General features: G+C 36.8%; 1 protein-coding gene across 1 annotated transcript; it reads left to right on the top strand.

The window, feature by feature from the left end:
• The first annotated feature begins 6,513 nt into the window (after window positions 1–6,513).
• On the top strand, window positions 6,514–9,200 carry EIF4A-III (eukaryotic initiation factor 4A-III). Its single transcript, XM_079084905.1, has 7 exons — window positions 6,514–6,937; window positions 7,625–7,865; window positions 7,977–8,165; window positions 8,255–8,374; window positions 8,475–8,642; window positions 8,714–8,800; window positions 8,876–9,200. Exons 1-7 carry the CDS (start codon window positions 6,630–6,632, stop codon window positions 8,987–8,989), a joined length of 1,227 nt encoding a protein of 408 aa, XP_078941031.1. The 5' UTR covers window positions 6,514–6,629; the 3' UTR covers window positions 8,990–9,200.
• The last annotated feature ends 5,323 nt before the right edge of the window (window positions 9,201–14,523 follow it).

Genomic DNA, 14,523 nt, shown 5'->3' with positions numbered 1-14,523 from the left:
TTCAATCTACCTTATGTCTTTTTTTTCAAGTTGGAGATGAGAGCCTTTGTAACACCTTGATTTCCTGGTAATTACATTTATACCCTTGATATGAGAAAGGTTGACAAAATGGGTCCTTTGTAACATTTGAGGAAAATGCATGCTAAAGAGGGACTCTATGCGTCCATTCTAAACGCATGGCGTTCTGGATGATATGCGTCCATTATGGACGCTATGCGTTCTCGGCCTGGACTTAACCCCTAATTTTTAGGGTTTGGACCCTATTTAAACATCCTTGACCCCCAAGTCTTCTTCCTTTCATCAACCTCCATTCTCATTTCGACCCCTTTGCAAACCCTAATTCATTTTGAGCATTCTTAAACCTTTTGTGTGTGTTTTGGTGTTCATAGAGGAAGGAGAAGGAGAAGAAAACCACTTAAAAGCTGGGAACAACCTTGGATCTGAGAGTTTTGCACCATCCTACATCTCTGGAAGGTATAAAGTTCATACCTTGAGGCTTATTTTATTAGATCTAGCTTGTATGATATTATTATGAACTTTTGTTCCAAATAATGGTGTTCTTGAGTATGGCATGCTCTAGACCCAAATTGATTGTCCTTTTAGACATTTTGGAGTGTCTAAGGTCATAAAAATGCAATCTTGATTGCTAGTTTCCCTTCATGCATGAGTTTTAGTGTCTTAATGAGATAAAGAGTTAGGGTTTTTGTTGTTGGGCACTTATTAGCCATGCAAGACCATAAAGTTGGAAACTTTATGGTTAAGGACGTTAGTTTAGGGCTAGATCTGGATTTTGAGCCAAAAAAGCTTATGTATTAAGCTCTTAATGGAAGAAAAAAGAAACCGTTGGAGAACTCTATGCGTTCCCCAGGAACGCCATGCGTCCGTTCTGGACGATATGCGTTCTCAAGTTGAGTTGACTCGGTTGACTTTTTGACTTTGACTAGGATTTGACCAAGGTTGACCTAAGGGTATTTTGAATTGTATTTAAGATTGGTCACTATTTGATGAATGGGTGACGGGTAGAGCTGAGATTCGGAGTAGAGACCTATTCAACTATTTGTTCGGACTAAGAGGTGAGTTTTCCTCACTATACTTATGGGAACAAGGCACCAAGGTCGGCCCATTGGATTAGATATTCTGGTTTGTTATATGTTGTTATGCTGAGATATGTGTTCACTAGTTATGTGATTAGATTGGTAGATCTGTAAGACTACCTGTGTTGTTGGATATATGTTAGACTGGTAGATCTGTAGGACTACTTGTGTTTGTTGATTATGGATTGATATTGTATATGTCGACATGTTATGGTTTGATGGGTTGAGGTGGACCAGATGGTGCTGAAGGCCAAGATACCCAGGGCGGAAAGGACTCACTAAGCTTTATGCTTACAGTTGTGGATTAAATGTGTTTCAGGTACTTCGGATGATTGCGGAAAGGCAAAGGCTTGACTGTACATTCTGGCTTGCAGATTTTATGATTTTCGTATTTTGATACTCTGATTTGGGATGACTGTATTGATACACCTTGGATTTTTCTTGATTTGGTTTTTGTGATACTTGAGGTTTTTACTAAAATAAAAATGAAAATTTTGTGGTAAAAATCAGTATGTTACAGATAATATTACCAATCCTTTAATTTAATACAATTATCAACTCAATGATCAGGTGAACAAATAATCATATAAATCAGTTTTTAGTTCGAATTATGCAATACTTAAATTATAAAATGATATTAATGATCATAATACCAATTATATACATGAATGATCATCACATATAAGCTCACACATTGCAACGTCCCATTTTCACCATAAAAATAATTTCATTTTTATTACGGTAAACTTCCTAATTGTAAATTCATTTATAAGAGAAACCATTTATTCTAAGTTACATTTATTAAAAATCAGAGTAATATAATAACGCGAAATCCTCAATGCTGATGATGAGTGTGTACAGTCACGCCTTCGCCTTCCCACAATAACTGATGATACCTGAAAAACAATAACAATTGGGTAAGCATGAAGCTTACTGAGTTCCCCCAAAATACCCCACACAACATAAACATATATAAATGTGCATGTTGGGTCCACAATCATCAGACTGGATTACCCCCCGCCCACAATCATCATACTAGATTGCCCTTCACACTGGGTCCACAATCATCAGATTGGATTACCCCTGAGCCCACAACATAAGTCTGGATTGCCCTCTCGGCCCTCAACTTATGTTTGGATTTCTCTCGAGCCGATAGCATAAGTCTGGATTGCCCTCCCGACCCTCAGCTTATGTCTGGATTGCTCCTTAGTCCACAACATAAGTCTGGATTGCCCTCCCGGCCCTCCGTTTATGTCTGGATTTCTCCCAAGTTTGTTAGCGTACAACACAAAGCAGTAACACCTTAACCCAACCATACTATGTCTACATATAAACAATCAAGAATCAAGTCGACACATAATACAGGAAAATACCAATCATACAGCTCAATACCACCTCCTAGACCTCTCACATCACATTGCTCCACTACCAACTAATCTTCATGGGATACATAGCCATAAGTTACTAGAGGTGAGATAGCCACCCGAACAGATGATCCTAGTCTAGAGCCACAACCAAACAAGGAACATGCAAGAAAGCCTAGATCAAGAGTTCTCAAGCTACCCTACATGACTTCATACAACCCCTAGGGCACTCCACTAGATGATAACCAGCCTACTAGTACTATAACCAACATACAGATAATCATGCAAATCTAATGGATCATTACAACATAACAGCGTTCTAAATACCAGGACACATAACCTAGTCGGCCGACATTGGTACCTTTGACCCACATGTACAGTGAGGAAAACTCACCTGAATCGAAGAACCCAGAAACACTGCAACGCGCTCCCATTTCTGCATTGCTTGCTCCCGCGAATCCACTAACACCAAAACCAGGCAGAATCTTAACCAACAGTCCAAAACCCTCAAGTTTGACCAAAAGTCAAACTTGGTAAAAAAGTCTACGGTCAACGGTCAAAGAAAGTCAAAGTCCACATCAGACTGAGTACGCCTTGTGTACTCCATTTTTACGCATGGCGTACGAGACTCAGACCTTGTATGCACTGTGTACCCCTTTGGTACGCCCTGCGTACTCAAGCTAATTTTACACTCTTGATTAAGCACTTATTCCCTAAAGACCTTTCATCCAAAACTCATATCTAATCCCAAATAACATCCTAAATGATAAAGTTTCCATCTTTATGATTTTGGATGGCTAGAAAGTGCCCAAAACCAAAACCCCAGCTTATCACAAGATATTAAGTTCCATAACTCATGCATGGATGGAAAGAAAGAATCAAGATTGCATTTTTATGATTCCATGCCCACAAAAACGTCTGAAACTGATACTCATGAGGTATTGAGTAACTCATACTCAACTAGACTAAGAATATGGGACAAAAAGGACATAAAGCTAAGAACTAACTAGATCTAACAAATCATTCACCAAGTTCTTAACTTTATACCACTTGGAGAATGCTTGAGAGGTGCAAATCACATATCCACAAATCTTGAAGCTTTCCAAGCAACACCACCAACTTCTTCTTCCTTCAAAGGCATCCAAAAACACACTTTTTAGCTCACAAGGCTCAAATATGGGGTTAGGGTTTCAAGGGAGTCGTTTGGAGAGATGGAGCCTGAGAATGGAAAGGGTTTATGGAAGTTAAGGTGTTTAAATAGGGCTCAAAAACCCGAATTTAGGGTTTGCACACTAGTCAAGTATGTCCTACGTACCTCTTATTTATGCCCCGCGTAATTCACTAAAGGCTCGTTACACCTTGCGTCATCCAAAAATCCCCAATTTCCACTTCAACTTCAAATGACCATAACTTATTCGTTTCAACTCCGTTTTTGGCGTTCTTTATATGCACGGGAAAGGTACTGAAGAGACCCACAATCCTATCTAATTACTTTGGACTACAAACATCTCGAACTAAAAAAATCCTTAATTCATGCAAGAAACTCGGTCCGTAACTTTTCCCCTTTCTACCCTTCGGTCCAACACACGGTTCAAGGGTTAGATCTCACAACCAACATTACCACCTCCCAAAAGGTCTAAACTTTAATTCCTTAAGGCCCAAAGCCTTTACATAATAGACCTTCAACCCCAACCCTGAATTAAGAAATGACAAGAAATCGGGTGTTACACACATTAAGTTTCCAACTTTTCTATTTAATCCTAGGCTTATGGTTAAAGTCCTAGTCATATAAACATAATGATCATAGATTCATATGATTCAAGCACATAAAGATAGAATGATAATCTAATCCTAATAATACTCAACAATAAACACAAAAGATTGAAACTTTAACACATAAGGATCTTTATCAAACAAACATAACTAATAATCAACTAGATTAAAATCGAAAACCATAGAATCAACACATAGGTTCAAAGCTTCTCTACCCTAAACGAAAGCTAAGATTTTTAGGCAAAACTATTGCTGAAAACAAGTAAAAACAAAGTGAACTTTGAACTTCATGATTGAAACAAAGCAAACCGAGTAATTAAACGTGATTGTGCCTTTGATATCTTCAAAACTAGCTTCTATAACGAATTTTGATCTCCAAAGGCTCAAAAAGGGTTCTCTGGTCATCAATGGTCGAGAGAGACTTGTTGCATAAGTTAGGTTAAGAGGAAAAATGATTTTTATATAGTTTCAAAAACAACTTCCACGCCGTGGAAAAGTCTTATATGCGTGCCTTCCAAGTCTTCATTCGCGGTCCCTTTGGCAAGTTCTAAACGGGTAAAAATCATTCGCCACGTCGTGGGACACATATGCCCACACCGTGGAATCTTCATAATCCTCATCTTTTGTTGACCGAATCCAGCAATCCCGCTCCAGCTCTGCATTTTCATTCATTTTGCTCCCGATCATGTCTTCGCTGCTACAAAACAAATTTTAAACATTATAAACGCCTTTTATCTATAATTAAGACCAAATGTAACTAAAAATACCAAGATATTGCATGAATTATATGAATAAATAGATCAATATCACCCATCCAAGAGAACGTTTTAATCTCTATGTACGTCACTATGACAAAATAGTAGCCGTTTGAATGAAAAAATCAAAGTATAAAAATTCTTAATGCTTATAAACATATAACATCTAAAAACATATTAAAACTATCCACAAACTATATATACATGGTTAGTGGTGGGTGTGAAAACTTTGCATTGTCTCCGGTTTGTTGAATAATGAAATCTGCCTTTGGTTTGCTGAATAATGAAATACGCCTTTAGTTTGTTGAAAATCTTCAATCTTTTTATAACCACGAAGAACGTGATGAATTATATATAAAAAAAAGATGATCAATTATAAAAGTAATATTTTTTTCCTAAAATATGGAATGTGTTTGACATCTTTTAATTTGTAGTCAAATATGAATCCAATTATAGAATAACCCCTGGAGTATTGTTATCTTGCACCGTTGATTTTGTGTTATGTAATATTACAAGTTTAAACCCTAAAATTTAATAATAATAATAATAAAGACAATAAATGACAAAAAGAACATGCCACAAAATTTAATAATGTGGATATAATAAATAAAATTAATATAAAAAACTAAAAAAATTAATTTGATAGAAACATAATTGATTTGACTATTGTCATAATGGTATAATTATCAATGAAGAGCTACAAATAATAGCATCCTAGAGGTGAGCATTTGGATCGAACCTGACCAGACCGACTCTTGGATCGTACCAAATCGGTTTGAGAGAAATTGGTGGACTTTGGACCGGACCTGTTGAGGCCGGTCTAGGTTTTCTAATTCTAGTACTCGTTGAACCAATACAACTTTAGATGTATATGGTATAACTCGTTAAAGCCCTACCAAAAGTTACTTTATCTATTACGACTGTAGAATCGGACCGAGATCGAAACCGGACCAAACCGACTCTTGGACCGTACCAGTTTCACAGAAATTAGTAGACCTTGGACCGGACCGGATGAGGTCTAGTTCCGATCTGGTCCGATTCAACTGTCCAAATGCTCACCGTTATAGCACCATTAACCAAAATCAAACCAAATAAAATTATTTTTATTTGGATAACTAAACTAAATTTTCTAAACCCAAATAAAGTAGATTTAGTTTTCTTTTGACACCCTTAAACATAATACCATGGTATTAGTTTGATACAATTTGTTCATAAAACATACGGTGACAATTTTGCTTGGTGTTCCGGTGTGGCATCGGAAACACCTATTTTTTCTGTACGCAGTAAAAAACTTTTTTATTTTTTGTTTTTTTACCTATTTTTCCTGCATTGACAACACGTAATTCAACCACAACAACACCTAGTATGTATTTCTGCATCCGTCCTTAAAACAATTCTAACTATCCATTAATATGTGGAATTATTGTTATTATTATTTTAAAGTTAAAATATAAATAATTCCTTTGAAAAAAACGTAAGAGGGACAGTAAGCGGATCTAACCTAATTTCGCCTACATATACATCAACTTAGTGGCCACGTTTTGGTTTTCGAAAATCTATCGAGGGTTTCTCTTGGTTCACATAAGAACCCTAAAACCAACAACAGGGGAAATACGAGCCACAAGAACTACGAAAAATCTCTCATGGCGGGAACGTCAGTGGTACCGGCGAACAGAGGACGGCGGAACACGATGGTGGACGACGAGAAGCTGGTCTTTGAGACCTCTCGCGGAGTGGAGCCGATTATGAGCTTTGACCAAATGGGAATCAAAGACGATCTACTCCGTGGGATTTACCAACACGGATTCGAGAAGCCCTCGGCAATTCAACAGAGAGCTGTTAGGCCTATCATTGAAGGTCGAGATGTCATTGCCCAGGCTCAATCTGGTACCGGAAAAACCTCCATGATTGCGCTTACTGTTTGCCAGATTGTCGACACAGCTTCAAGAGAGTATGTTCTGTTATTCATCTATTTGTTTATTCAATTGCAACTTTTTGTAATTAATTCGAAAATAAACCATAGATTTGTGCTATAGGGTTAGTTTTCAAGCCTCTCCTTTTTAGCTGGCAATTTCTCTTTATACACGGTGTAATGTTTTATTTTTTCCCTTTTTCAACGAATAATTATCTTATTTGGTAGCAGCCAAAACATATTCCCGTTCGTGTCTGTGAGCAAATGCGCTAGTCAAAACTGGAGATTTGAGACTCTATAGGGTTGCTGTTTCTTCTTTTGGCAAATAGCTTTGTTTTAAAACTTTAAAACTTTAGCAGCTTTTATTAGGAAGATCTATCAATGGCTTAAGTGAGGGCATCTACTTTGCTATATGTATACAAGAAACCAACTTCTGAAATTATGTAAAATGATGTATGCTCATATCCACCACTAGGCCAACACGACTTCTTTGATTTATAGATACTGTAGCATCTGAAAGTCAATCTTAGGCTCTGTTAATCACTAGATGATACTGATGATGTTACGACTTTATGCTTGTTAAACTTTTTCCCTTCTGAATTCTGATTGCTAATGCCATCATTGGGAACTTTGATTATTTCTTCTCATTCATTTTCCTTAGTCCTGTAGTTGTTTTATTCCTTAGACATATGGTTCTTTACATCGATTTTACATGTTCATCTATAGGGTCCAAGCTTTGATCTTGTCACCTACAAGAGAGCTTGCAGCTCAGACAGAGAAACAGATATTGGCTATAGGTGATTTCATCAGTATACAAGCCCATGCATGCATTGGAGGAAAAAGTGTTGGTGAGGACATTAGAAAGTTAGAAAATGGAGTCCATGTTGTTTCTGGAACACCCGGGAGAGTCTGTGACATGATCAAGAGAAGAACATTGCGAACAAGAGCCATTAAACTACTAATTCTCGTGAGTTTTCTATCTTATAACTTCCCTTTATAACTAGTATCAATACTTCCATCTTGAAGATTTGAAGTAAACTCATAAATTGATGCATTTGAATGTCTCAATTGCCAACAGGATGAATCCGATGAAATGTTGAGCAGAGGGTTTAAGGATCAAATTTATGATGTTTATCGTTATCTACCACCAGAGCTTCAGGTTTGTTTGGTGTCTGCTACCCTTCCCAATGAAATATTGGAGATGACCAGTAAATTCATGACTGATCCTGTTCGAATCTTGGTCAAACGTGATGAGTTGACTCTTGAGGTAAGACATTCTGCTTTCATAAAAACTAAATATCCTATCTGTCAAGAATCAAGATATATATAAATAATTGTTTTATTTGACTATGGCAGGGAATAAAACAATTCTTTGTTGCTGTAGAAAGAGAAAATTGGAAGTTTGATACTCTGTGTGATCTATATGATACTCTCACAATCACACAGGCTGTAATTTTCTGCAACACAAAGCGTAAGGTAACCATTATCACAGAAGTAGTGGAATTATTTTGTGTTTTAGTAGTGAATTCAGGGTTTAAACTTGAGGTTTTTTCTCACTTTCTTTGTACTGATATAGGTGGATTGGCTGACTGAAAAGATGCGTGAGAACAACTTTACTGTATCAGCCATGCATGGAGATATGCCTCAGAAGGAGCGAGATGCAATTATGGAAGAGTTTCGATCTGGTGTTACTCGTGTCTTGATTACAACAGATGTGTGGGCCAGGGGGTTGGATGTTCAACAGGCAAGTGAATGTGAAACTCAAGAAGATCTTTATCTTATTGTTTCATTTCTCATGTGTTTTTTTCTTTTTAGGTTTCTTTGGTGATTAACTATGACCTCCCAAATAACCGAGAGCTTTATATTCATCGTATTGGTCGATCTGGTCGATTTGGACGAAAGGTAACTAAGACATTATATCTTGTTATCTGTTGTCTGTTATCTGTTGTATGTAATACTAGTTTGAATGTTTTGCAGGGTGTTGCTATTAATTTCGTGAAGACGGATGATATCAAGATTTTAAGAGATATAGAGCAGTACTACAGTACCCAGATTGATGAAATGCCAATGAATGTGGCGGATTTGATATAATAATGGTTGTAAACTGAAATGAGTTGGTAGTTTTTATTGGTGTTTTTTTGAGTAATGAGTGGATCTTGCTGTAAAACTTTTGAATTGTTTTGATTGTAATTGTGGACAAATCTTGAATTCTTTCTTGTAGGGTGGTGAAACTGGAAATTTGGTTTGTCATGCTGAATTTGTATTGTGAATATAAGGAAGTGTATCTGCTGTTTGTCTTTTATTTCATCATAATTCCACGTTTGTTTGTGTTGTGCTAGAATATGTATCTTTGCTTCTCTCAAGTGAGATGATATACAATGATGTTGCAAGCAATGTTTGAATATGTATTTAGTTGATCCAGACTGATGATTCCGGAGTCAAACACTGTTTTTAGAATATGTATTTAATTTCAGTACCAAACATTATTTACTTAATTTAAGTACCAAAAAGGGGTCGTTAAATTTACTAAACATAATCAAAAAGCTTTATAACATTTACTAATTTTTTTTGTAACAAACCATGCCAATCAACATAATCAAAAAGCTTAATAACATTTACCATTTTTTTTTTGTAACAAACCATGTCAATTAACATTATCTAAAAACATTGACCCATCCACATGGAACGTGTTCTTGATTTTATTCAAAAGCGCCCTCACTCTACCATCTTTTACAAAATTTATTTTCATGGGTGATACATACATTAAAAGATAGCAGACGCAACATCTTTCATTTCTAATGGATGCCCTTCTTCCAAAAGATCAATAAGTGGTTTCAAAGCACCGACTTTTCCAATTAAGGACTTGTTGGAGTCAAGAAATGATAAAGTAAAAAGGGTAGAAGTTGCATTGCTTCGTTCTTGGTTTCACTTGTTCCAAGTCTTAATATTTACAGTAACAGAGGTATCAACATTGGTGTCTCTGCAACGACTTTCTTGTTATCAATTTTTGACAATAAACTTGTATTTTTCTTGTTATTTAATATTTCAATTCGTATATTTTCTTTTTTCTTTTTTCTCTTGCCCGTACTTGAAAAAAATGGGTGGACCAACACCCAAAGATACAAAGACTGCTTCTGGATATATGACCTGCAAACATTACATAGATCGAACGGTTGGTCAATATAAAAAAAATTATTTTTTTCAGGAAAAAAATCATCATCCAACCGTCCAACGTTATAGACTTATAATAGAGGGAAATTTTGCGCATTGGATTTATACGTGAAGTTTGTTTCCAAAAATAAAGAAAAACATTAGATATATATTCCTTACCACGCAAGAAACAATAAATATATACTAGATATTTTAAAAAGATTTAGTTTCCTTTTTGAAGTAGTAGTATTCTCCAGTTTCCATATATAAACACCACGTATCTTAAGTCTAAAGTCTTAAGCTTATTATATATACTAATACCATCCTTAACACACATACATGTAAAACACACAGTAAAAACACCCACTACCACTATATGAAGAGACTGAGCAAAAACGAAGGTGTGGCCAACCGTAGGATGATGGTGGGCAATAATCCGGCAGAAACCTCAACTAGTACTTTTCCTAATAATGTTCCTGGGCATCGTTGGTATGAATGCAAGACATGTGGAAAGAAATTCGATACTTTTCAAGCTCTTGGTGGACACCAGGGAACCCACAGAAAACTTAAACCCATTGATGATGATGTATGCATGTTAAGCCTGCAAATAGCTCCTTCTCCTATGTTAAGGTTACATCAATGCAAGATGTGCACCAAGAAGTTTGATAATGGGCAGGCGTTGGGTGGACACATGAGGCAGCATAAACTTGAAAAAGATTTGATTTTGATGGGCAGGGATGAGCTGCTATGGCGGCAATTGGTGGCGGAGGAGAAACTTGGAAGCAATTTGGTGGTGGAGAATGTTGTACAACTAGGGCAGCAGAAGGTGGAGGAAGATGAACATGATAGGGTGAAAACTGAGTTACTTTTGGCTGCGAAGGAGTTGCGATTAGGTATCTGATATTATTAACACCAACTACATCATCACATTTTTCACTCATACTTAAGTATATTATTAATTACAGATTACAGATCAGAGAGAATTTTAGCAGATAGATTTTGTAATCAGCAAAGTTTTTAGACTTTTTTTTTTGTATGAAATCATGAATATATAAATTAAGTTTGTCAATGTCGGAGATTTTATCCTCGGTCGTTTTTTACTTGATAGATTGTGATTGAAAGGTCCTATCACAGTGAACTAGTTTCTTTGGTATGTATTATAATTTATTAAATATAAGTCAAATTCTCAAAAAAGATTTGAACTTGAACTTCATCTGTTAAAGGATGATTGGTCCTGCTTCAAAGACTAAAAACATGCAACACAATAAAAGTTCTCATAAACTACATCCATATATACGCTCCACATTTATATAAATTTATCACTTTAGAATCAAAACTAGGGGTGAGCAGGGGGTATCTAGCTTATAACAAGGTAGGTTTTAGGACCTACCTAAAATTTGAATTTCATTTATAATATATATACCACAAAAATTAAGAATTACCTTAGAAAAAATAGAGGACCTACCTTGAGTTTGTTTTTCTAAAAAATGTCTTAAAAAACCATTTTAAAAGGGGCAAAAAATAAGTTATATGAGACATTTGTGCTGCTAAATATACATGGTTAAATATAAGATATAGTTTTTATCAAACAATAAGGTATCAATACACTAATAATCAACTAATTTTTTATTAAATCGTTCGGTTTTTTCAATTATATTTTAGTCGGTTTTTTTTAAAAATTTTAATTGGTGGTGGATGATCGGTTTTTTCAGTTATATTTCAGTAAATCGTACACGACCCGACCCGACCCGACCCCTCACAAGTGTTATTTGATTTTTTATCGGCTTCACTTAATTTGGGAACCACGTGATATTTTGTTCTAGATTCGCCACTGGGGGTGAGAATGGATGATACCATACCACAAAAATACACACGAAACGAAATTGAGACGAAACTGAAATTCGAATTCGTGTTCGTGTCAAATATAAAAACACGACGTCGTGTCGTGTTTAAAATTCGACACGAACTTAACACGATTTAATAGTTGTTTGTGTTATGGAAGATTAAATATTAATTAATAAATTAATTGTTATTTTATGTTATCTTTATCGTGTCGTATTTTCCGTTTTTAATTGGTTTGTTTTATTGTTATTTAAAAAAAAAACTCGACATCGTGTCGTGTTGTGCTCGTGTTACATAACGACTTGTCATGCTATGTCATGTCAGACAAAAACACGACACTATTGCCCAACTTGCCACCCATAGTCAAAACTGTAAAATATATCGTATAAATGTAACATCCCAAAAATATGACCCAAAAACTTCATTTTTCATTCAAGTAAAAACAGTATTCCAAAACATTGTTCATACGACCCAATAAAATAAGTATGTCAAACATCATAAAAATCAGAGTGTGTCCCATAAACAGAATCCATATGGTGCGTGCGATGCAGTCAACTCGAGCTCTCCCCCTTGAACCCGAAAGTACCTGAAACATAAACTAAAAACAGTAAGCACAAAACTTAGTGAGTTCTCCAAAATACCACATACCAACATACATAGCATATAACGGGCCCCGCCCAATGAGTATAACGGGTCCCGCCCTAACTCGCATAACGGGCCCCGCCCAATGAGTATAACGCCCCCACCCTAACTCGCATAATGGGCCCCGCCCAATGAGTATAATAGGCCCCGCCCTAACTCGCATAACGGGCCCCGCCCAATGAGTATAACGCCTCCACCCTAACTCGTATAATGGGCCCCGCCCAATGAGTATAATAGGCCCCGCCCTAACTCACATAACGGGCCCCGCCCACATACAAATTATATAGCCAATGAGTATAATGTCATCGGTCCCCACCCATAAAACATACAAGCATAATGTCACACAGACAATGAGTATCCTAACAGATCAAATCATGGGTCGGCAATGGTGCCTTCGACCCGCTATACATGGTGAGGAAACTCACCTCGAATGTTGAATCCCATTGAAGATCCCTAGCTGCTATCCTGACGTCTCCCCGAGCTATCTGTACAAAATAACACCCAATTAACACTTGGGTTCCAGACTATAACTAATGATCCATACTTGGGGTAAAATGACCATTTTACCCATGACCTAGCTTGATCCAAGACTAAGGCCCAAATCCAAAATCTAAAAGGCCCAAATCCAAAATCCTTTAAGGCCCACTTATGGCCTAATTTTCCAAAGTGGGCCCAATTCCTTCTTATGGGCCTTAGCCCAAGGCCCAATAATATTTCTGGCCCAAAACTCCCAAAATCAAATGGCCCAACTAAACCCTAACCTTCTAAGCCCAAAACATGGCCCAAACCTGAGGCCCAACTTTAAAATGCCACCTGACTGAGTACGCGGGGTGTACTCAGCTTGTACGCTAAGCGTACTTGCTCGAAGGCTTGTACGTTGCACGTACAGGCTTGTACGCCCAACGTACTCATCCAGATCAGCCATCTTCTAGATTTAGCTCTCAACCCATTAAGACATCGCCCCAGAATGCAGATGTGACCTCCTTGAGCTGGGTTATCACGTAAAGTTGCCAACTTTACGTCCATGCATGGCTATATGAAGCTCTAAAGCTCAAAAATGACTTAATAAGATACTTAATGGATGCATGAGGCCCTAAGCTCCATAAAGTTGGCACCTTTATGCCTAAGGAGCCCAAGATAACCATAGATCTGAAAGAATAAGTCTTTGGGACGTCCTAATTCCATCATTCACGCAAACCATGGCTAAAACATAACAATTTAACCCAAGAAGAGACCTAAGCAACTAGTAATCAAGATAAGAACTTGATACCTCAAACTCCTTGCAAAATGGGTAGTGATTCTGGATCCAAGACTTCCAATCCAAGCTTAGCAACTTCAAGATCTTCTAACTCCTTCACATTACACAAAATAAACACCAAACTCTTTTCAAAGGCTCAAATGCTTAACAATGGAGGCTACAACTCAATTTAGGGTTTTGGAGGCTTTAGATGATGGAAAGGAGTCCAGCCCTAGAGAATAAGGTGGCTTATATAGGATGCAAGACCCTCAATTAGGGTTTCATTAAAGTCCACGTACACCCAACGTACGCATACATACGCCTAGCGTACGTGACCTAGGTCCCGACTCGCCAATAACTCAGTACTCTAAGCGAACGAAGTGGTATGCCGGTGGTTGTCGAGGCCAACAAAACAAATACCCTAAATATTACACATTAAAATAATGTATAGTGGTAAAGGGATCGTATCCACGGAGATTGGTTGGTTTAATTTAAATCTCTATGTAAATCACTTGTTCAAGTACTTGTAAAACAAGAGTAAAAGTAAAATGGGGGGGGGGTAAATCTTTTTGATTGTTTGAGAAAATTAAAACTAAGCTAGAATATAGATATGACGAGTAAACAAGTAGATGATTTGATTAAATTCAATGAAGTAAAGTTGGTTGATTTTGGAATACACCACATGGATGACATAGTTGACTTATCCTTAGACTAAATGGAATTACACTTGTGAATTAATTTAACTTGACTATAG

The sequence above is a fragment of the Lactuca virosa genome, chromosome 3 (genome assembly GCF_052849685.1).
Source record: "Lactuca virosa cultivar CGN04683 chromosome 3, Lactuca_virosa_CGN04683_v6, whole genome shotgun sequence".
Classification (NCBI taxonomy): Eukaryota; Viridiplantae; Streptophyta; class Magnoliopsida; order Asterales; family Asteraceae; genus Lactuca; species Lactuca virosa.
This window is presented reverse-complemented; position numbering and strand designations above follow the sequence as displayed.